Source organism: Rhinoraja longicauda, chromosome 6, assembly GCF_053455715.1.
Source record: "Rhinoraja longicauda isolate Sanriku21f chromosome 6, sRhiLon1.1, whole genome shotgun sequence".
Taxonomy (NCBI): Eukaryota; Metazoa; Chordata; class Chondrichthyes; order Rajiformes; family Arhynchobatidae; genus Rhinoraja; species Rhinoraja longicauda.
In genome coordinates, this window is record NC_135958.1 from 48,947,854 (window position 1) to 48,972,454 (window position 24,601).

Here is a 24,601-nt window from a genome sequence, read left to right on the forward strand (position 1 = left end):
GCTGCTCAACCCTCTGAGTTTCTCCAGCACATTGTTTGTTGTGACACTAACATCATTTGTCGCTGAATGCAATGCACTGTCTCTGGAGAGTAGTTCAGGGAGTGAGAGTAGCTGGGAAATTGTGGGCGGAGAGGTGGGAGATTGTAGAAAGGACTGAAGCAGGTGAGATGATTAAAGGAGATTGGAAGAGGCAAGAGGGCAAGCAATAGAGCAATGGAATAATTGCAGTGTTAGGCAGAGAGGTCAATCATTGAGTATGTTATCACAGATCTTTGAAAACAAGACCATGACTGAAGCAACAACAACTCATTTTGATGGAATCTGAATGTGATGAACATGCCTCTTTCGAAGGTATTTATTCACAAAATGCTGGAGTAACTCAGCAGGTCAGGCAGCATCTCTGGAGAGAAGGAATGGGTGATGTTTCGGGTGCAGACCCTTCATCAGTCTGAAGAAAGGTCTCGACCCGAAATGTCACCCATTCCTTCTCTCCCGAGATGCTGCCTGACCTGCTGATTTACTCCATCATTTTGTGAATAAATACCATCGATTTGTACCAGCATCTGCAGTTATTTTCTTACACAACATGCCTCCTTCAGTGGGTTTCCAATCTTTTAGGTAAAAACCATAAACCTCTTGCGAAGAAAGATACAAAATACTAGAGTAACTCAGTGGAACAACAAGCGTGAAGAATGACACAAAAAGCAGGAGTAACTCAGCGGGACAGGCAGCATCCCTGGAGAGAAGGAATGGGTGACGAATGGGTGTCCCTTCTTCAGAACTTTCTTCAGTTACTCTTCTTCAGTTACTCCAGCATTTTGTGTCTATCTTTGGTTTAAACCAGCATCTGTAGTTCCTTCCTACACAACCTCTTGCTGAGATCTAGTTCTGCCAAGACATGGAGTATTTATGCATTGTATATTTACGGTAGGAAATTGCAAAAATGAGATTAATCATATGTTATTCGGTTTCACAGTTTGCGCATCAAGGAATTTTTGTTGCCGTATCTGAAAGCAATTGGGTTTGGGATAAAAATCAATTGCAGAGTGCAATGAAAAGTTGCAGTACACAATCAGATTTTTAGGCTGAAAAAAAATCTCTTCGAAGTTACATAACATTACCTTACACCATGACTTGTTTAATCAGAGATGCAGTGAAGCTCTAAATTAGATATATTGTAATATACTGCATCTCAGGCAATTCAACTTCAGAGAATAACCAGTTTTGTATTTTTTTACGCACCAATATAATTTAAGAATCAGCATTCATGCTGATATGTAAAGAATAGGAATTGCAGAATTTTTAACATAAAGCACTGAAAAACTTTCCAAAGTGTAGAATATTACTCAATTTGCTGTATTATTCATGTATGAAGTCCCTTTTTCTTTTAGCTCAGCTGCAATATTACTTGGCAGTTATTGTTTGAACAAGCTTTGGAAATGTGAGAGGATCACGGTAACATTAGCAGACGATTATTTGGAGCAGAGAGCCGAGGAAGCACAAGAACTGTAAATAAATGGCAGCATGAACTGTACAAAGTGAGTCATGTCTAATGGAAGCATGACTTGGAAAGTTCTTATGTTGTCGACCTCCCTGTGGTGAGCCCTGCCAACTGACATCAGTCAGGCGAACGACAACAAACACAGACGGCAGAAGCAGAAGCAGCTTCATAACTTCTGCTGCCTCAAATGCAAGAAGAAGAAGAGGCACACCTTAGAAGGCTTAGGAAATTCGGCCTATCCCCAACGACCCTCACCAACTTCTACAGATGCGCCGTAGAAAGCATTTTATCAGGATGCATCGCAGCTTGGTTTGGGAACAGCTCCATCAAAGACCACAAGGAATTGCAGCGAATTGTGGACGCAGCCCAGACCATCACACAAACCAAACTCCCTTCCATTGACTCCATTTATAGCTCACGCTGTGTTGGCAAGGCCAGCAGCATCATCAAGGGATGGGTCACACCCTGGCCACTCCCTCTTCTCCTCTCTCCCATTATGTAAAGAGTACAGATTCTGGGACGGTTTCTTCCCAGCTGTTATCAGGCATTTGAACCATCCTACCGCAACCAGAGAGCAGTCCTGTACTACTATCTACCTCATCGGGGACCCTTGGACTATCTTTGATCAGACTTTACTGGCTTTATCTTGCACTAAGCATTATTCTCTGATCATGTATCCGTACGCTGTGAATGTCTCGATTGTAAACATGTATCGTCTATCCACTGGCTGGTTAGCACGCATCAAAAGCTTTTCACTGTGCCCGGTGCACGTGACAATAAATGCACTGAATTGAACTGGGTAGGGAGGAACTGCACATGCTGGTTTACATCAAAGATAGACACAAAATGCTGGAGTAACTCAGTGGGACAGGCAGCATCACTCCATAGAAGGAATGGGTGACGTTTTGGCTCAAGACCCTTCTTCAGAGACTGGTGTCGCCCATTCCTTCTATCCAGAGATGCTGCCTGAACTGAACTGGAACAGGTTAAAGGATTTTCAGGAGAAAAGGAAAGTAGTATAAAGGTAATGATGGGAGCTATTTTGTTAAACTTCCATAAGGCTGCTGAGAAATAGAAACTGAACAAAATAATGAGTGTGTGATAAGATAGGGACAGAGTGGGGAACTTCTAAGAGGGTGGATACAAATGGTGAAGGTAACGACCTTCCATTTGCTGCAGTAATGGTGACATATCTATAGCACCCAATTATTACAGAACAAAAAATATGACAACAACTTTTGCTAAAATCTGTAAGCAAGGGTATTCTGGAAACAAGGAAGAATGGGTGACGTTTCGGGTCGAGACCCTTCTTCAGAACCCTGAAGAAGGGTCTCGACCCGAAATGTCACCCATTCCTTCTCTCCTGAGATGCTGCCTGACCTGCTGAGTTACTCCAGCATTTTGTGAATAAATACCTTCGATTTGTACCAGCATCTGCAGTTATTTTCTTACACTACCTGGAAATAAGGAAGGTGCTCTCATGCACGTTCTGCTTCTCATGTGGTGATCTACTGTCCATGGAATCAATTCAGAATCAACTATTTGCAGGGAACTTATTTTGTTATCCACTGGGTCACACAGTCTGGATCGAATCCGAGTCTCCGGCGCTGCATTCGCTGAAAGACAGTAACTCTGCCGCTGCGCCGCCGTGACCGCCATTGTTTCAACAATATGCTGTCGTTATCCTCAAAGTCGCTGGGACAACAGTTGTTAAATCTGTAAAATCTACCCCTCAAAGCACAAGGGCAGTGTGTGCATAAACACCACCTGCAGATTCCCCTCCAAGCTGCACATCATCATGATCCAGAAAAATATCCTCATTCATCTGCCATTTCTGCGTCTATGTCCTGGGGCTACCGCCTAATAGTATTGTGGAAGAACTTTGCCAGGGTCATTAATGCACAGTACCATTATCTCAAATGCAAATATCAATGGACAAAAAACTCAAAAACATTCAAACTGGCCTTTAAAGCAACATTCACATTCTACAAACGAATAACAAAAAAAAAAATGCAGTCAAAATTTGAATGTTGAGTCTAGGAGTGTGTCTGAGGGCTGTGAAGGGAATTGAGTGATATTAGAAGATATGAAACTGCGAATTTGCATATACCTAAAGACGTGTGACCTCGAGATATTGAATTTCTGAACAATCTGCGCAAAAGATGCAAACAAACCATTTATAAACATGTCTTCAAATGAACAGACCCCATGATTGAGCCAAGCACTGAATGAAGCATCTGACGAAGGTGGCAGAAATGCATGGTTCGTTACAACAGGAGCAAGTATTGAGAATTTACAGATATCAAAGGATTGTCTGAATTGCTTCCATATTTTTAAAGAATTAATAACAACTGGATTAGAAGTGTATTTGGTAATAGGCTCTGGATATGGCAGACCTGAACATAATAAGGCGGCTAATGAAGTGTTCTTACAAGAGTCTCTCTCTAGAATTAGCCAGTCAGGTACAGTGGTTAATACATTTCTTTCCATCCAATAGTTAATACTTTTAATATTTGCCGCCCAATAGTAGAACTGAAAGTTTGGCAGTCCAAGCCCTCCCTTGCTGGTGAGGTCTCTGTAGTATAGCTTTGCGTATACGTGGATTCTTTTTATTCCAAATAAAGGAAGAGAGCTTTCTATCCAGAGAAATGAAGAACGTTTTAGTTTAAAAAACTGGTATACACTGAAACATATAAAGAAGCTTGGGCAATATGTTCATTTTTATAGTGTTAGAATTTAGAAGGGTGAGGGGGGATCTTATTGAAACATATAAGATAATTAGGGGATTGGACACATTAGAGGCAGGAAACATGTTCCCAATGTTGGGGGAGTCCAGAACAAGGGGCCACAGTTTAAGAATAAGGGGTAGGCCATTTAGAACGGAGATGAGGAAGAACTTTTTCAGTCAGAGAGTGATGAAGGTGTGGAATTCTCTGCCTCAGAAGGCAGTGGAGGCCAGTTCGTTGGATGCTTTCAAGAGAGAGCTGGATAGAGCTCTTAAGGATAGCGGAGTGAGGGGGTATGGGGAGAAGGCAGGAACGGGGTACTGATTGAGAGTGATCAGCCATGATCGCATTGAATGGCGGTGCTGGCTCGAAGGGCTGAATGGCCTACTCCTGCACCTATTGTCTATTGTCTATTGTCTAATCCTACCTGCCAAAGATCCCAACGGTCAATATCCTCTTTAATAGAGGACAGGAGAGGGGGAAAGTTTGCTGAAAAAAGGTCTTTAAATTTATGTGTGACCCAGATACCGAGATATTTTATTTTGTCCATGCACACTTTAAACGGGACCGTACGTATAAACAGGGATTCTCTTGCTGCCAGATTTAAGGGCATCAACCCACTTTTTTGTGTGTTAATTTTGTAGCCAGAAATTTTTGCCAAATTTACTTAAGAGATTAAGAACTGCAGGAAAAGATAAGGAAGGATCAGACAAATAAAGTAACATATCGTCTGCATATAGCGAAACTTTATGTTCCAACCCTGCCCTTGTAATACCTTTAATATCTTTATTGCTACGTAAGGCTATAGCCAACGGCTCAATTGTAATCGCAAAAAGGAGGGGGGACAGTGGACAACCCTGTCTTGTCCCTCGTGTCAGTGAGAAATAATGTGATATATTATTATTAGTACGTACTGCCGCCATTGGCGAGCTATATAAAAATTTGATCCATGATTAAAAAATTGGTCCAAATCCAAATCTCTCAAGAGTATGAAATAGATAGTCCCACTCCACACGATCAAAAGCCTTTTCAGCATCTAGAGATATAAGAGATCTGTCGGGTGGGGAAGGGCTATAAATTATGTTATACAGGCGCCTAATGTTGAAGGAGGATTGCCGACTTTTTATGAAGCCCGTCTGGTCTGGTGAGATTATTGTTGGAAGAACCTTTTCAAGACGGCGAGCGATCAGTTTTGCAAATATTTTGCTGTCCACATTGAGCAAAGAGATAGGACGTTAGGAGCCACATTCCCATTGATTTTTGCCCTTTTTCAGAATAAGTGAAATGGTAGCTTGTGGCAATGTTTCAGGCAGTGAACCAACTGACAAGGAATCATTATACACAGATTTTAAAATGGGAGCCAATTGATTAGAAAATGTCTTAAAGAATTCTGTTGGATATCCGTCTGATCCAGGGGATTTTCCACACTGCATACTCCTAATGGCCATCTCAATTTCTTCTGTTGAAAACGGAGACACTAGCTCGGCTGCTGCCACAGGGTCTATATGAGGGATCTCAACACTTTCAAAAAATGATTTAATTAATTGGTCGTCCTTCAGCGATTCAGATGAATACAAGTTACGGTAAAACCTCATAAAGCGTGAGTTGATGACAGAATGATCCATACAGATCATACCAGATTCATCCAGGATCTCAGGGATTGCCTGACTTGCTGCTTTTTGACGAAGTTGGTGTGCAAGGACCCTCCCTGTTTTATCGCCATGCTCATAGTAAGTATAGCGGGACCTAACCAAGAGGTTCTCCGCTTTTTGTGTGGTTAGTAGATCAAATTCTTTTTGGAGGAGTAGGCGTTCTTTAATGTCATCAGCTGATGGGGATGTTGCTAATCGTGACTCAATTAATAACATTACATCAATCAGAAAGGGAAAGATAGGTGACATCTATTCTTTACTAATAAAAGAAAACATGACAAGTCTTAACTCCCTAAAAGAGCAGTGGGAAAGGGATCTGGGCATGACAATTTCAGACTTTATCTGGTCAAAGATGATTGGGGGTATATACACATCTTCGATATGCATGAAGCATACTGTTATGCAGTTTAAGATTTTCCACCGATTGCACTGGACCAAAGCTAAGCTAGCCCAATTTACACCCAATATAGACTCCACGTGTGACCGTTGCAGGCAGAACCAAGCCACTTTAATTCACATGTTTTGGGATTGTCCTAAGTTATCTAATTTTTGGCAATTAATATTTGATATGCTCTCCCAAACTACCAATGAATCTTTGGAACCATCAGCCCCCCTTGCTTTATTCGGTGTGGTAACACAAAATCTTGCATTAAATAATAATAAACAAAATCTTTTGTCTTTTGCCACGATGGTGGCCAGACGACAAATCCTGATCAAATGGAAAGATTGTAACCCTTCAACATTTGCACAGTGGATTAGGGATATGTTGTATTTTATTAAATTGGAGAAGATTAGGTATACTGTTAGGGAATCAGCTGACAAGTTTACATTGATATGGCAACCTTTTCTTAGTTGTATTGATGCTTTAGGCTCTGATAATTTTATGGTTGGGTAGCGTCTTTGATATGTGTGTATGTAATTAAGAGTGGAATTGAAATATTAGAATGGTCCCTGATATGTCTTAACATTCCGATTTTTCTGCTTCCCTCCTCTCTGGGGTTTAAAAAAAATAATTATGTTTAGTATATTGAATGGTATTGCGGGTGGGGGGTGGTGGGTGGGGGGATACTTATCAACATTAATGTGTTCATGCATTGAATTATCAAAGCTGTATTAATAAAAATCAGAAATAAACTTTGTTAAAAAAAATAAAAAAATTTGAATGTTGCAGATATTTTAGAAAGGTTAGTAAAAGTGTGACAGAATGCGAGGTCAGGTTTAACCAATGCCTCATATGCCTCCAGCACCATACCATGAATACAGCTCACACCTTTACAGATAACAGCAATGTTTTATCCTTGGCATTGAGTCCATGTGCCATGAAACCTCACTGCTTCAAATCAAACAAAGTCACGCCAGCCTGCTGATGAGGAACATTGACCATTCCCCAACAACTGAATAATCGGCATGTCGTTTGGAGCATTATGAAGGAACTAAAGGCACAGAGTATATTCTTCTGGCTGGGTTGTGGAGCAGAGAGATCTAGGAGTGCAGGTATATAGTCCCTTGAAAATGACATCACAGGTAGATAGGGTGGTCAAAAAGACTTTTGGCACATTGGCCTTTTGGCACATTGGCCTTCATCAGTCAAAGTATTGAGGACAGACATTGAGGAGTCATGTTGCAGTTATATATGAGACCACATTTAGAGGATCGTGTTCAGTTTTGGGCACCATCTTATGGGAAAGATGCTGTCAAGCTGGAGCGGGTGCAGAGAAGATTCACGAGAATGTTGCCAGGGCTCAAGGGCCTGAGCTACAGGGAGAGGTTGAGCAGGCTAGGATCCTATTCCTTTGATCACTGGAGGATGAGGGGTGATCTTGGAGAGGTGTACAAAATCATGATAGGAATAGATCGGGTAAATGCACAGAGTAGGGGAATCGACAACCAGTGAACATAGTGTTAAGGTGAGGGGTGAAAGATTTAATAGGAACCTGAGGGGGTAACGTTTTTACACAAAGGGTGGTGGGTGTATGGAACAAGCTGCCGGAGGAGATAGTTGAGCATGTAGGGATTTCTATTTTCTGATGTGAAGATTCGTAAATATGGCAATGACTTTTCATACCTCGCTCATCCAGATTTTCAATGAAAATGACCCTGCCAGTGCAACAAGAGATGGAAAAAGCAAAGTTGCTCAGATAAATTTACATTGTCATACAGGATGGAACCAGGCCTGTCAGTTTGATTTCCCTATCCCTGCCGACCAAGATGCTCCATCTCAGCTAGTCCCATTTGCCTAAATTTTGTCCACATTCCTCTAAACCTTTCCTTTCCATGTACCTGTCCAAGTATCGTATAACTATTATTGTACCCACCTCATCTACTTCCATTGGCAGCTCGTTCCATATACTCACCACCCTCTGAGTGAAAAAGTTGCCCCTCACGTTCCTTACCAAACCTTCCTCCTCTCAACTTGAACCTATGTCCTCTGGTGTTTGATTTCCCTATCTTGGGTAAAAGACTGTGCCTTCCTTCATCTTATCAATTCCCCCTCGTTATTTTATACGCCTCTATAAAATGACGCCTTGGCCTCCTGCGCTCCAAGGAATAAAGCCCTAGCTTTCCCAATTTCTCCCTGTATAGCTCAGGCCCTCAGTCCTGGCAACATCCTCATAAATCTTCTCTGCACTCTTTCCAGCTTAATGACATTCAATGGAATTCTCTGCCTCAGAAGGCAGTGGAGGCTAAGTCTCTGAATGCATTCAAGAGAGAGCTAGATAGAGCTCTTAAGGATAGCGGAGTCAGAGGGTATGGGGAGTAGGCAGGAACGGGGTACTGATTGAGAATGATCAGCCATGATCACATTGAATGGTGGTGCTGGCTCGAAGGGCCGAATGGCCTACTCCTGCACCTATTGTCTATTGTCTATTGACATCATTCCGATAGCAGGATTACCAAACCTGAATACAACACTCCAATTGTGGTTTCACCAATGTCCTGTACAACTATAACATAACGTCCCATCTTCTAAATTCAATACCCTGTCTGATGAAGGCCAGCATACCGAAAAGATAGATTATTTTTATGTATAAACCATTTGTTTGTGCTCACCCTGAAGCAATAGTTCCTTATTATTTTTTAATTATAAATATTCCCATATAATGACCTTGGAAACATATTAGTCCTGTTGATACTGCTAGATTGAGTTGAATAATAGTCACAAATGCTCTGACCCTGCGATGTGTTACTGAATAATAAGACCTTGGGGTGCAACTAAATAATTCCCCGAAAGTGGCTACACCTGCAGACTGAGTGGTGAAGAAGGTGTATGATACACTTGCCTTCATCAGCCGAGGTATTGTGTCCAGGAGTTGGAATGTCATGTTGCAGTCACACAAAACATCACAGAGGCAGCACTAGGAATATAGCATGCAGTTCTGGGTGCTGTGCTGGAGAGAGGATTTGATTGTACTGGAGAGGGTGCAGAAAAAGCTCACCGAATGACGGCCTGAGTTATGAGGAGAGATTGGATAGTCTGGAATTATTTACCTTGGGGCAAAGGAGTCTGAGGGGTACATTTACACAGGTTTATATAATTAGGAAGGGAATAGATAGGGTAGATAGTCACAGTATTTTACCCAAAGTAGAGTAGTCGAAAACTAGAATGAAAAGTTTTCTAGTGAAAGGAGAAAGTTGTAAAAGGAATCTGAGGGACAATATTTTCACACGGAGCTAGGTATATGGAACACACTGCTATAGGGGGTAGAGTTCCACCATTTTAGAGACATTTGGATAGGTACAAATAGAAAATGTTTAGACGGATATGGGCCAAATGCAGGTAAATAGGATTAGCATAAAGGTACAATAGACAATAGACAATAGACAATAGACGATAGGTGCAGGAGTAGGCCATTCAGCCCTTCGAGCCAGCACCGCCATTCAATGCGATCATGGCTGATCACTCTCAATCAGCACCCCGTTCCTGCCTTCTCCCCATACCCCCTCACTCCGCTATCCTTAAGAGCTCTATCCAGCTCTCTCTTGAAAGCATCCAACGAACTGGCCTCCACTGCCTTCTGAGGCAGAGAATTCCACACCTTCACCACTCTCTGACTGAAAACCTTGGTACCTTGCCAACATGGATACTTTGGGCTGAAGGTCCTGTTTCTGATCTGTGTAACTCAATGAATCTATGAATCTAAGTGTTGAATTTCATCTCTATACCATCTATATACTAAAACTCTCGTTTGTTTGTTTGTTTTTTCCTGAACTACAAACAAAACGGTACACGATAGCATGACAATTTTAGGCCCACCTTACTCACCGTCACCCCTTTGGTGCTAATGGAAGAAGTTTCAATGACATATTGAAATATTGTTATATTTTTTAAGTTATTCACATTTTAACGTTTAAATCTACTAGAGAGGGAGGGGGGAAGGAGGGAGGGGGTGGAGGGAGGGAGGAGAAGGGGGAGGGGTTGAGGGGAGGAGGGGGGTGTAGGGGAGGGGGGAGAGGGGAGGAGGGAGGGGGGAGAGGGAGAGGGGGAGAAGGGAGGGGAGGGGCAGGAGGTGAGGGGGAGGGGGGAAGGGGAAGAGAGGGAGAGGAGAAGGTGCTGCACCAATGCAGGAGAGGTTTGGGCCCAACGAGTCTACTTGGTCTAGTAGTTCAATACATTTCTCCTTTTCTAACTCTGGTTCACACCGAGTGTTTATACTAGGAAAATCAAATAAACATTTTGAGAGTAATACCTCAATAAAAACAATGACACGGATACATCAACCTGTACAGAAATTTGCTGCATAAACATAAAAAATAAAAGCTCAAGTGTGAAGTGATCTTTAAAACTGATTATTAACATTAACCTGACCATCATGAGGTGCTGAAGCAGTTTCCAATTATTATTTTTCAATGAAAGTTAGACTTCATCAAGAACATTAGAAATGGGTGGCTTGGTAAGGACACAAATCCATCAATGCAGGAAGCTGTTAAGATTCCACCAGAACAAGAATCGACAAGCACATAGTGCAATGAACTTCCTGGTAATTTAAGCAAGGCAATTTAGAAGCTTCATTCTTCTCCCTTAATGTGGCTGTCAACTATCTTTGTATTAATTTCACTGTTGTGTACTTGCTGTGTACAGATGGGTTGCTAAGTTTTCCTGCCATGCAGTAATAATTTCACTTCAAAATGCAATCATTTGGCTGTAAAATAGATTGGGACATAGTGAGAATGGTGCCACTCATTCTTCATTCCATGTCGATGATACTTACCTAATTCTAGCACAAAGATGTGCTGAAGTAGCAGCGTTGAGGAAAATAAAGAGACTATTTCGCAAACACTGATATATTATCGATTCCCAGCCATTGTTTTAATTGTAATATGAGATGAGTTGATTAGTCCCTGGGTCCATTGAGTTCCCAGGCACTAGCACATCGTCATTTCCCCACCTGCCTCAACAAGAACAAGGAATGAGGAAGAACCCTAGCCTTCAAAACGCTAAATACTTTCACTCACCATTGGTGGGGGTCTGAGTGGGACTGATCAATCCCAAGTGATTGTAATTATGGTGATGGTTACCTGCGAAACAAAGAAAAAAGAGGTGAAGCAAAAATAAATTCTGGCAACTTATTCCCCCAACAAACATTTTAATTGCTTAAAATTTGCAGATTTATACAGAATATATACTGTGCTTTTGAAGATACCAACATGTCATAACTGAACATAGCCATGTTATCAATTTGTTGTCGATTGTATTAATGTTATGATATGTGTAAATGATTGCAAAAGTAAGTAAAAAAAATTGTGATTTTTGTCTCTGGGGAATCTTGGAGCATGGATGCTACAAGATTGCTTTGTGTGAAGCAGATGCTTATTCAGATTGAATGGATGACAACGCTGTGGACAATTTGGGTTTGAAGTCCCCTGACTGGTTGCAGAAGTGGAAACGCCGGCATTTGACATATGAACACCACGTGCAATCTGAATTAAAATGGCCCTTCTCTAAAAGCTACTTCCTTTCTCTTTAGCTCAGCGTGTGGACACATTTAAATAATAAAACAGAACGCATTCATCTGTCAACAAAATCTTGCAAACCAAATTCTACAAATTCACATACATACAGTGGAGCCATATATTAACTAGAGACCAATACATTCTCAGTTGTCCATCCCAATTGCTACCTAGTGAATTCAGGTTGGTTGAAGAATCATTAATGTTTAACTAAAGTAGATCATTTGTCAGAAGGAGCCAAATGATCAATTGAGTCTTTCAACATTTTGATACAACATGAACATTTCAAATTTACATAACAAATGCAGCTATTATGATGTTACAATCATCGACTTTCATTCATCATTTTTTATTTTCTCTGTAAAATTATACAAAAGGCAAGGCTACGTCAGATCATTCAGACAATACACCATTGTGCTTTACAGGTCTCCATCTCTGCTGTTCTCTTGCACGTTTGGCATTAGCAGTTATGTTCATTGGTCAGCAAGTTACCAGTAAATTGAGATTCCTATCTCAGCACTGTTGAAACATTCTGGTTCTTCCCAATACTAAGCAAATCTTCTTTTCAGGTGCACAAGAGAGCATCCATAAAAGAAGAAGGCCACGCAGCAAAGCGACTAGCCCTGGGGCAAGGTTAACAACCTTTAGACCTTGCAGTTTATCGCAGCTGGAGCGATTACAGATGTAATGGCGATCAAGTTAATTCAGCCAGGAGTGCATGGAATCCACAAAATATCAACATAAAAGTGATAGGAGATAATGGGCAATGTTCACAGATGTTGCACTAAAGCATCAGCCATGGCTGGGTGACAATATTCCCTCTTCAGTGATGGATCTTGTCTCCTGCATTGCAGGAGATGATGTCCAATTGATGAGAATAATGGCCAGGCTCTTCTCCCTAGGAACTATTTTGTGGAAGAGGAGAGTTGCCTGGCAAGTGATCTGATAACATCTGTTGTATCACAAAATGCTGGAGTAACTCAGCAGGTCAGGCAGCATTTTGGAGAGAAGGAATGGGTGATGTTTCTGGTCGAGACCCTTCTTTAGCCCCATGGTTAACATCTGTTCTTCAACTCAAGTTAGGGAAGTGGACTAGTTGTTCATTAATTTCTTAGCTGTTAAAAGAACAATGCTACAAATAACATGCTTGCACTGTGGGCATCCATTAGGTAACAAGCAATATTACTTCTGAAGTAATTCATTGACCTGCTGAGTGCTTTTGGACATTCTTAAGATTGCAAAAAATGCTATGTCTTAAATCTTTCCCAGAAATGCTGGCAGTCCTATACAAAGTTGTGCACCTCTGCACAAAGGCAGATATTTATAGACGTGAACTGAGTATTTGATTTAGCTTCATATGTGCACTCTCCATTCAATAGGAGCGAACTTCTGATATTCCAGTGTTCATGATGTATTTCAGTTAGATCCAGAACAACAACTAAGAAATCATTCAACTGAATAAATGAGATTGACTGCAAGGGTGAAGAGTAAACATAGGATAATTAATTTCTATAAAAATAGATATAATGTGAGCATTTAATTGTTCTCCTGAGATGGTACCTGATCCGCTGAGCTACTCCAACACACTGCTTCTTTTTTGTAACCTAGCATCTGCAGTTCCTGTTTCTAGTGAATTTAATTGATTTTAAGTGTTTTATTTTAAAATATTTTTCAAACCATTTTTAAGAATTAAAAAGGTCTATTTTTAATCTTTTTTATTTTTAATGAATGTTTGTGACTGTTTGATATTCAAACACATTCTAATTCTTCTTACAGCTGCTAATCTTGGCCATGCGTGATAATTGGCTATCAAAGCAATTCTGTAGGCAGGAATCGTGATGAACGATTGATAAGGCACTGATCGGCACTGGGCCTGGATAATTAACAACACTAGCTTCACTGAGGACACTCACATAAGGTAAGAAAATAACTGCAGATGCTGGTACAAATCGATGGTATTTATTCACAAAATGCTGGAGTAACTCAGCAGGTCAGAATGGGTGACGTTTCGGGTTGAGACCCTTCTTCAGACTGCTGTCAGGGGGGCGGGACAAAGGAAGGATATAGGTGGAGACAGAAAGACAGTGGGAGATCTAGGAAAAGGGAGGGGAAGAGAGGGACAGAGGAACTATCTAAAGTTGGAGAAGTCAACGTGCAAACACTCACATAAGGGGTGCACTAAGAGTTGGTTTAGAGTTTAGAGTTTAGAGAGTTTAGATTGCCCTTCAGCCAACTGAGTCCATGCTGACCATCGATCACCCTTTCACGCTAATTCTATGCCAGGCCATTTTCTCACCCGCTCCCTGCACACGAGGGGCACATTACATAGGCCAATTAACCTACAAAACCGCACATCTTTGGGATGTGGGAGGAAACCAGAGCACTCGAAGGAAACCTACATGGTTACTTAAAGGGAGAACGTGCAAACTCCACACAGATAGCAACCGACGTCGGGATTGAACCTGCATAGAATTGTGTGGTGGCAATACTACCCGATGCATCACTCTGCCAACCCGAAGAATAATGGCTACACTCTTCTCCCCAAGAATTGTTTATGGAAAATGAGAGTTTACTTGGCAGATGAATAGTGAACCTGAGCTTTGAATGAATTTGTGGAGATTAAGGACAAGATAAATGCTGGGTGTTTTTATATTGCAAATTGCTTTTTTCCCCCTGAAATAAACCAATTTAAAGGGAATTATGACTATATCTTGGAATTTTAATATCAGTTCACACCTTGGAGATTTAGCAAAAGTGAATGATATAAAAGTCTACTGTAAATACTGCTAGGTTTAGCTCACATTTGCATAGAATGTGAACATATGGAGGAGTTTTGAAATGTCTTGGCATGAAATGAAAAGTTCAGCACAAATATAATTGGTGAGTCAATAATATTTCATGTCACTGAACAAGTAATTGCACAAGCATTCATTCATAAGTGCAATGAAGCATTTGTGTTAACTGGAGCTTAGACATGCAATCAATGTCTTGATAACAAATTAATATGTGCATTATTTTATGTTTAATTGTGAGGACTAGATAGAGGATAATCTAAATGTTTGTAGGATAATACCTTCAATACCTTTCTCTGTGATGGGTTATTCACTTGTGTGTTACCCCCAGATTCTGGACCATGAGATGCTCCCCATTCAGACTGTTGGACAATGGTCCCTTGCCCACCAGGCTGTGAGTCCACACAGCCCACCACCACCACCAATACAACGTATATGATCATCTGCATGCCATTACTGTACACTGTTGGACTAGGGTGCCCCGTGGCCACAGTGAACAGGAGTGAGGTGCCATCTGCTGCTTTGATGCCCAATGGCAAGAGTAGGGTGTTGAGCTCCAACGTGATTCTGATGTCTAGTGGAGTGTCTAGTGGAGTGCCCCAAGGATCTGTGTTGGGTCCACTGTTGTTTGTCATTTACATTAATGATCTGGATGATGGTGTGGCAAATTGGATTAGTAAATATGCAGATGATACTAAGATAGGTGGAGTAGTTGATAGTGAGGTAGATTTTCAAAGTCTACAGAGAGACTTGGGCCTTTTGGAAGGGTGGGCTGAAAGATGGCAGATGGAGTTTAATGCTGATAAGTGTGAGGTGCTGCATTTTGGTAGGACAAATCAAAATAGGACGTACAGGGTAAATGGTAGGGAATTGAGGAATGCAGTGGAGAGAAGGATCTGGGAATAACTGTGCATTGTTCCCTGAAGGTGGAATCTCATGTGGATAGGGTGGTGAAGAAGGCGTTTGGTATGCTTGCCTTTATAAATCAGAGCATCGAGTATAGAAGTTGGGATGTAATGTTGAAATTGTACAGGGCATTGGTGAGGCCGAATCTGGAGTATGGTGTGCAGTTCTGGTCGCCAAATTATAGGAAGGATGTCGACAAAATGGAGAGGGTACAGAGGAGATTTACTAGAATGTTGCCTGGGTTTCAGCACTTAGGCTACAGAGAGAGGTTGAACAGGATGGGTCTTTATTCTTTGGAGCGTAGAAGGTTGAGGGGGGACTTGATAGAGGTTTTTAAAATTATGAGAGGGACGGACAGAGTTGACGTGGGTAGGCTTTTCCCTTTGAGAGTGGGGAAGATTCCAACAAGGGGACATAGCTTCAGAATTGAGGGACAAAGGTTTAGGGGTAACATGAGGGGGAACTTCTTTACTCAGAGGGTTGTGGCTGTATGGAATGGGCTTCCGGTGGAAGTGGTGGAGGCTGGCTCGATTTTATTATTTAAGAGTAAATTGGATAGGTATATGGATAGGAGGGGATTGGAGGGTTATGGTCTGAGTGCAGGTAGATGAGACTAGGTCAGGGAGAATGGTCGGCGTGGACTGGTAGGGCCGGACAGGCCTGTTTCCATGCTGTAGTTGTTATATGTTATATGTTATGATGAGCAGGAGAGGGAGAGGGAGAGGGAAACAGGGAGAAGGTGAGAGGAAGATATTGTGAAAGGCTGAGGGGAGGGGCGGGGGGAGGGAGAAGCGCAAGGGGAAGAAAAAGAGAGGAAGCGCAGAGGAGAGAGGGAGAAGTGAAGGGAGGTGCCTCAGAGAAGGTAATAAAAAGGCGGGAAAGAAAAAAAGGGATGTGGGGAATTGAGGAGAAATGAGAGAGAGGCGAGAGACAGAAAGGAGAGTGGGGTAGGGAGAGTGGGGTAGGGAGGTGGGGTAGGGAGAGTGGGGTAGGGAGAGTGGGGTAGGGAGAGTGGGGTAGGGAGAGTGGGGTAGGGAGAGTGGGGTAGGGAGAGTGGGGTAGGGAGAGGGGGGTAGGGAGAGTGGGGTAGGGAGAGTGGGGTAGGGAGTGTGGGATAGGGAGAGGGTTGGTAGGGAGAGTGGGGTAGGGAGAGTGGGGTAGGGAGAGTGGGGTAGGGAGAGTGGGGTAGGGAGAGTGGGGTAGGGAGAGTGGGGTAGGGAGAGTGGGGTAGGGAGAGTGGGGTAGGGAGTGTGGGATAGGGAGAGGGTTGGTAGGGAGAGTGGGGTAGGGAGAGTGGGGTAGGGAGAGTGGGGTAGGGAGAGTGGGGTAGGGAGAGTGGGGTAGGGAGAGTGGGGTAGGGAGAGTGGGGTAGGGAGAGGGGGGTAGGGAGAGGGGGGTAGGGAGAGGGGGGTAGGGAGAGGGGGGTAGGGAGAAGGGGGTAGGGAGAGGCGGGTAGAGAGAGGGGTGTAGGGAGAGGGGGTAGGGAGAGGGGGGTAGGGAGAGTGGGGTAGGGAGAGTGGGGTAGGGAGAGTGGGGTAGGGAGAGTGGGGTAGGGAGAGTGGGGTAGGGAGAGTGGGGTAGGGAGAGTGGGGTAGGGAGAGTGGGGTAGGGAGAGTGGGGTAGGGAGAGTGGGGTAGGGAGAGTGGGGTAGGGAGAGTGGGGTAGGGAGAGTGGGGAAGGGAAGTGGAATAGGGAGGTGGGGTAGGGGGTGGGGTAGGGAGAGTGGGGTAGGGAGGTGGGGTAGGGAGAGTGGGGTAGGGAGAGGGGGGTAGGGAGAGTGGGGTAGGGAGAGGGGGGTAGTTAGAGTGGGGTAGTTAGAGTGGGGTAGGGAGAGGGGGGTAGGGGGAGGGGGGTAGGGGGAGGGGGGTAGTTAGAGTGGGGTAGGGAGAGGGGGGTAGGGAGAGGGGGGTAGGGGGAGGGGGGTAGGGGGAGGGGGGTAGGGAGAGGGGGGTAGGGAGAGGGGGGCAGGGAGAGGCGGGTAGGGAGAGGGGGGTAGGGAGAGTGGGGTAGGGAGAGGGGGGTAGGGAGAAGGGGGTAGGGGGAGTGGGGTAGGGGGAGGGGGTAGGGGGAGGGGGGTAGGGAGAGGGGGGTAGGGAGAGGGGGGTAGGGAGAGGGGGGCAGGGAGAGGGGGGTAGGGAGAGGGGGGGTAGGGAGAGTGGGGTAGGGGGAGGGGGGTAGGGGGAGGGGGGTAGGGGGAGGGGGGTAGGGGGAGGGGGGTAGGGAGAGGCGGGTAGGGAGAGGGGGGTAGGGAGAGTGGGGTAGGGAGAGGGGGGTAGGGAGAGTGGGGTAGTTAGAGTGGGGTAGGGAGAGGGGGGTAGGGAGAGGGGTGTAGGGAGAGGGGGGCAGGGAGAGGGGGGTAGGGAGAGTGGGGTAGGGAGAGTGGGGTAGGGAGAGTGGGAAGGGAAGTGGGGTAGGAAGTGGGGTAGGGAGAGGGGGGTAGGGAGAGGGGGGTAGTTAGAGTGGGGTAGGGAGAGGGGGTAGGGAGGTGGGGTTGTGAGGAAAGGATGAGAGAGAGTAGAAGTAGGAAACGATCTTGAGGAGAAGACCTAGATGTTATAAAACAATGGTCAACTTGCAATTTATTTTTAAATATTCTATTAATTGACAACCTAATGATAAAGTTTTGAGTAAAAATACTTTCAGGAGTAACTTATATTTCTGTCAGGTCTCTGGCGGACATGTTTGATAGTATTAGTCGAGAACAATTCAGTAACTTTTTCTGTTTTTCCTGCAATATTGTATTTCCTACCTGTTGTGGCATTGATAGCAATCAGGCATCCACTGACTTTGGAGGAAGAGAGGTCGACACTGTGGACAAAATGGAGGGAGAGACGGGTGTGGACTGTTGGGGAGCACATGAGTGACTTTTCGATTTTGTGGATATTTTTGAAAGATGAGATGGGTGAGGTGAGGACATATTGATGTTGGGTCAGGATTGCCTGGGGCAGGAAGGCAACACTAAAATATCAGCCTTCAATGCTCAAATAAAGATGCATCGCAGTAATCCGGAGACGGAGAAGTCGCAAGCATGCGTGAGGACACAGAGTTGGAGGAAGCCACTCATGCAGGCATGGAGCTTGGGATGACCAGGTTCGGCCCATTGAATCTGTGCTGTGCCATCAACCAACACCCATTTGTCTATAAATTCTATATTATTCTTCCAACATTCTCATCCTCAGTACGGTGGCGCAGCGGTAGAATTGCTGCCTTACAGCTCCAGAGACCCAGGTTCGATTCTGACTACAGGTGCTGTCTGTACGTTCTCCCCGTGACCTGCGTGGGTTTTCTCCGGGATCTCCGGTTTCCTCCCATATTCCAAACATGTCCAGGTTTGTAGGTTAATTGGCCTGGTATAATTGTAAATTGTCCTCAGTGTGTGTAGGATAGCGTTAGTGTGCGGGGATCGCTGGTCGGTGCGGACTTGGTAGGCCGAAGGGCCTGTTTCCACGCTGTATCTCTAAATTAAACTAAATTAAACTAAACTAAACTATACTCCCCTTAGGTTCCATCACTCACTTGCATATTAAGGGCAAATGTTCAAGTAATCTACTGACATACCCATCTTGCGGAAGTGGTGAAAAAACAGATTATCCACCAGTAATCCACATAGTCCCAGTGAGAACATGTAAACTTATGCAGATGGTACCTGAAGTTAGAATTGTACCTAGTCACAGGATCTGTGAGACAGCAGCACTACTAACTGCACCAATGTGCCAACAAATTGATGCGTTTTCTTTTCAGTAAATGACTTGAAACTTGGTGAAATACATTAATTCAAATCATTACAGTGACTTTGATCCCACAACTCTGGCTAAAGTCGTGTCTAAATTCAAGGTTGCTTGTGCTTAGTCATTATCTACGGTTAACAGGTTTCTGATATTATTTAACTTTTGCCCGCGTGAGGCATTAGGACAGGATTAAGACATTATGATACTTTAATATGTGTGATTAATCAAATGAGGTGTTTCAATGTGCAGAGAAATTAAAGAAAAGCTTTTACAATAATGTTGCAGATTAGATTGTCCTCATTAATAACTGAGGCATGGATAGTGAGCTCATCTACCTTTCTCAATCTGAGGCTATTTGCTAATTTGAAAAAAAAATATTTTGAAACATAAATATATATATTTTTTAACATAAACCGAGGTAATGATAATTGGATGTCTTCGATTGTCATCAGGTGTGGTGGAAAAAGCATCAGATGTACCTTGCGTTTTCTTCCAGATTTTTATCTAAAAGGATTCCAATAATGACCAGCCTGTTTTCTTAGTCTGATTAAAAAACATTAGCATCACAAAATATAATTTTTGTTTAAAAATGTATGAAGTTGTCGATGAACAATTTCCGAATGCAGGTTTTGGGCGAGGGGTTTAATATCTATATGGTGCCTCTGTGTAGAAATCTAGTTGTTGATATTAACAGATGCTTTTGGCATGATGCTCTCCTCAATGCTAAATGGGAAGAGGTCCATTTGCAGATGTTCATCAAACACGGGCTGGTTTATGTCGGTCTGAGGCCAACCACCATCCCCTGGAGGCTATCATGTGAAATATCGTGTGCAACCATTGTCATTCTGCTCACATTGTTCATTAAACCACAGTGGCAAAGCACACCTGCCTTGAAGTTTGGATGGCAGTCAAGGCAATGGCAACAGATGGTGAAACAATCAGACCAAGGTTTCTTGGTGCTGTTGAAACGTTTTGAGTGCAACTAGTAGCCTGTTAACAGAGCTCCCTTGGCCCTGCAGGAAGCAACAAGCTGGAAACGCAGCCTGCTGTTCCTGCTCAATGTAAAAGAAGGCAGGGGATGGAGAGGAAGGCCACTAACTGCAGGTGCCTTTCTAAGACAGAACTTTGGCCACTTTGAAGTATCTAACTTTCCCTACATTATTACTGGGTTTAAATGCAGTCAATAACATTGTTAGAATACATTTACTACATGCACTGCAGTGGTTCAAGAAAGTGGGCCATCTCTACAATCAAATCAGCATTTGAACACGTTAATCAATGCTGTGTTTGTCAAAAATGAATATGAAAAGAGTATGCACAGCCTTTCTGATTTAAATTATTCCAATATCAAAAGAGCCGATTATAAACGTTGTGGCCAAGTGTGGAGAATACTAATATGCAAGGGCAATTTGCAATCAAGAAGGAGGTGGTGTCAGTGCATTTGAAGGGCATTTAGGTAGATAAATCTCCATGCTTAATACGATATGGTACGATAGTAAGATTTGATGAGATCTATCCCAGGTCATCGGGAGGGACAAGAGAAGAGGGCAGGAGGGCAATGGGCAGGAGCCTTGGCAAAGATCTTTGCATCTTTTCCAGTCACAGACAAGGTTCTGAGGAGCTGGAGCAAAGCCAATGTTGTTCCTTTGTTTAAAAAGGGAAGCCGAGGGAATCTGGGGAATAGCCTCATATCAGTAGTAACGAAGTTCATGAATAATGAAGCTTTTGGAGAGGATTATTTGGGATAGGATATACTCCCATTTGGAAGTGAATGTGCGAATTAGGGACAATCAGCTTGGCTTTATACCTGACTTGATCAAGTTTTCTGAGGAGGTGACAAAGGTGATCGATAAGGATAAAACGGTGGACATTGCCTACATAGATTTTAGTAAGGCAATTGATAAAGTTGCTCATGATAGGCTGATCCAGAAGATGAAGATGTATGGGATTCACAGTGACTTGGTCGTGTGGATTCAGAACTGGCTTACTAATGGTTGAGGTGGGGGATAATGTTGAGGCTGGCCAGTCAAGTTCTGCAGTAATGGCATGCAGATGATCATATACGTTGTATTGGTGGTGGTGGTGGGCTGTGTGGACTCACAGCCTGGTGGACAAGGGACCATTGTCCAACAGTCTGAATGGGGAGCATCTCATGGTACAGAATCTGGGGGTAACAGACAAGTGAATAACCCATCACAGAGAAAGGTATTGAAGGTATTATCCTACAAACATTTAGATTATCCTCTATCTAGTCCTCACAATTAAACATAAAATAATGCACATATTAATTTGTTATCTGTTGATTGTGATATATATATAAATGAATTAGACATAAGTGTGGATGGGTCGGTTAGTAAGTTTGTAGATGACATCGAGTTTGCTGGAGTTGGAGGCAGTGAGGAAGGCTGTCAAGGTATACAGAAGTGTAGGAAAAGAATTGCAGATGCTGGTTAAAATCGAAGGTAGACACAAAGTGCCGGAGTAACTCAACGGGACAGGCAGCATCTCGGGAGAGAAGTAAATGGTGACGTTTCGGGTTGAGACCCTTCTTCAGACTGAAGAAGGGTCTCGCCCCGAAACGTCACCCAAGGTATACAGTAGGACAGATCAGCTACAAAAATGGGCAGAAAAAAATGGCAGATGACATTTAATCATAGCAAGTGTGAGGCATTGCACTTTGGGAGGTTAAATTGAAGGAGAAAATATACAGTTAATGGCAAGATCTTTGACAGCATTATTGTACGGAGGGATCTCCATTCCACCCTGATAGTGGCAACACAGGGTAGGTCGAGTAGACAGACGTTGTGCGGTATGCTTGCCATCATTGGTCGTGGAATTGTGTACAGGAGCCAGAAATTCATGATGCTGCTTTATAAGACATTGATTGGGGTGCATTTGGAGTATTGCATACAGTTGTGGTCACCCCATTATAAAAGGATGTAGAGGCATTGGAGAGGGTGCAGAAAAAGGTTTAGCAGGAAGCTGCATGGATTAGAGGCATTAGCTAAAAGAAGGCACTGGATAGACTTGGATTGTTTTCCCTGGAGTGTCAGAGGCTGGAGGGGAGACTTCATACCAGTATATAAAATGATGAGAGGAAAAGATAAGATGGGCTGTCAGAACCAGTTCCCCAGAGTGGAAATGTCAAAGACTGGACAGCATAGCTTTAAGGTGAAAGGGGCAACATTGAAAGGTGATGTACGGGATGTTTTTTACACAGAGGGTGGTATAGGACTGGGATACACTGCCCGGGGGTGGTGGTGGGCTCAGATATGATAGTGATGTAAGGGACTTTTAGATATGCACATGCATATTCAAGAATGGAGAGGTATGGATCATGTTGGATTGGACAAGCTAGATGCAGGAAGATTGTTCCCGATGTTGGGGAAGTCCAGAACAAGGGGTCACAGTTTAAGGATAAGGGGGAAGTCTTTTAGGACCGAGATGAGAAAGTTTTTTTTCACACAGAGAGTGGTGAATCTGTGGAATTCTCTGCCACAGAAGGTAGTTGAGGCCAGTTCATTGACTATATTTAAGAGGGAGTTAGATGTGGCCCTTGTGGCTAAAGGGATCAGGGGGTATGGAGAGAAGGCAGGTACGGGATACTGAGTTGGATGATCGAAGGGCCGAATGGCCTACTCCTGCACCTATTTTCAATGTTTCTATGTTTCTATGTGCTGGCAGATAAATGAGTTAACTTGGCTTCATGTTTGGCACAAGCATTATGGGCCGAGAGCCCTATTCCTGCCATGTAGTATGTTCTGTGTTCTAAGTCATTCCCTTAAAGTTAATACACAAGATGAATGATGTTATACAAGTCATGTGACACAAGGCGATAAGATCGTTGTGCAAATGAAGAAATATTCATTGCATGCATTGTTACTTGATAAAAGTCACTCTGTTAATATTACGTCATTCATTATTCTCATGAGGTAATTGGGCAGGAGCACAAGAAATTGAAGATTTGCTGGTTTGGAATGATGAATGGGAGAGCGAATTGGAAGGAATTAATGATTCCACCTAGGATATTGGCAGATACAACTACAATGTTTTGGAACATGAACTCCATTTCTCTCTCTCTCTCTCCATTTCTCTCTCTCTCTCTCCATTTCTCTCTCTCTCTCTCTCTCTCTCTCTCTCTCTCTCTCTCTCTCTCCATTTCTCTCTCTCTCTCTCTCTCTCTCTCTCTCTCTCTCCATTTCTCTCTCCATTTCTCTCTCTCTCTCTCCATTTCTCTCTCGCTCTCTCCATTTCTCTCTCTCTCTCTCTCTCTCCATTTCTCTCTCTCTCCATTTCTCTCTCTCTCTCTCTCTCTCTCTCTCTCTCTCTCTCTCTCTCTCTCTCTCTCTCTCTCTCTCTCTCTCTCTCTCTCTCTCTCTCTCTCTCTCTCTCTCTCTCTCTCTCTCTCTCTCTCTCTCTCTCTCTCTCTCTCTCTCTCTCTCTCTCTCTCTCTCTCTCTCTCTCTCTCTCTCTCTCTCTCTCTCTCTCTCTCTCTCTCTCTCTCTCTCTCTCTCCCTCTCCAGACTCAGCCTGGTTTGATGAGTACCTCCAGTATTTTTTTTTCAATTTCAGTGGTCCCACGTCTGCATTTTTTAATTTTTTCAGTTCTATATTAGGTTTCTGTCGACGTCTCGTGGGAGGTTTATTATTCTGAGGGATCTTGATTGGTGTGCGTCATATTTCTTATTGCAAAAAATCCTTCTTTTGCTTACGAATTTTGTTCCATCGTTTAAATAAGATCATTATAACCGGTGCTTCAGAGAGTTGATCTCTTTTCCTTTGTTATTCCTTTGTCCGTTCGGATTGCAAGTGAAAACTTGCTTGGACAGGTTTCTTGTCCATGTAGTTGGCTGCTAAAATGCAGATCTGTACCTAGGTACTGCTCATCATGAGCACATTGGTTAATAATTTTCCTCAGACCCCTATCATTAATCCAAGAGGACTGTCTAACAGGTGGGGTGGGAGCTGCTCTATGTCCTCCTCGTCCACCCTGGGTAGTTCTACGGAACTGGTAAAATCTGCAGCAAAGCATCGACTACGGTACTCTGAAGCACCAATTGTCACTTTTGATTGGTGTCGTTGACATACGAAAGAAGAAGTCTAACAAGTATATTTCTGCAAACCGTGGAGATGTTGGCATTTTCTGATGGTGGTCTCTTTCTGACCTTTTACCAGCTGTTGCCTGTGTGTTTTTGCCTGGGGATTGTGGAGTGGAGCATGAACTAGAGTGGTCAGAATGTGGTGGGGAGGTCATAATAATGGAACTGTCTCTGCTGCCAGTCATGGCTGACAGCTTGAACAGCACCTCCATATTTCACTTGGGCAGCTTACACCCCAGCGGTATGAA

General features: G+C 43.5%; 1 protein-coding gene across 4 annotated transcripts in view; it reads right to left on the reverse strand.

Annotated features, from left to right (window-relative positions):
- The window catches only part of LOC144594451 (protein shisa-6-like), a 517,988-nt gene that overhangs the window by 40,567 nt on the left and 452,820 nt on the right, over positions 1 to 24,601 (reverse strand). For all 4 annotated transcript variants that reach the window (XM_078400942.1, XM_078400938.1, XM_078400941.1 and 1 more), the window contains one exon: positions 11,334 to 11,396. In XM_078400942.1, coding sequence (XP_078257068.1) covers positions 11,334 to 11,396 — 63 coding nt within the window. The remainder of the gene's footprint in view (positions 1 to 11,333; positions 11,397 to 24,601) is intronic.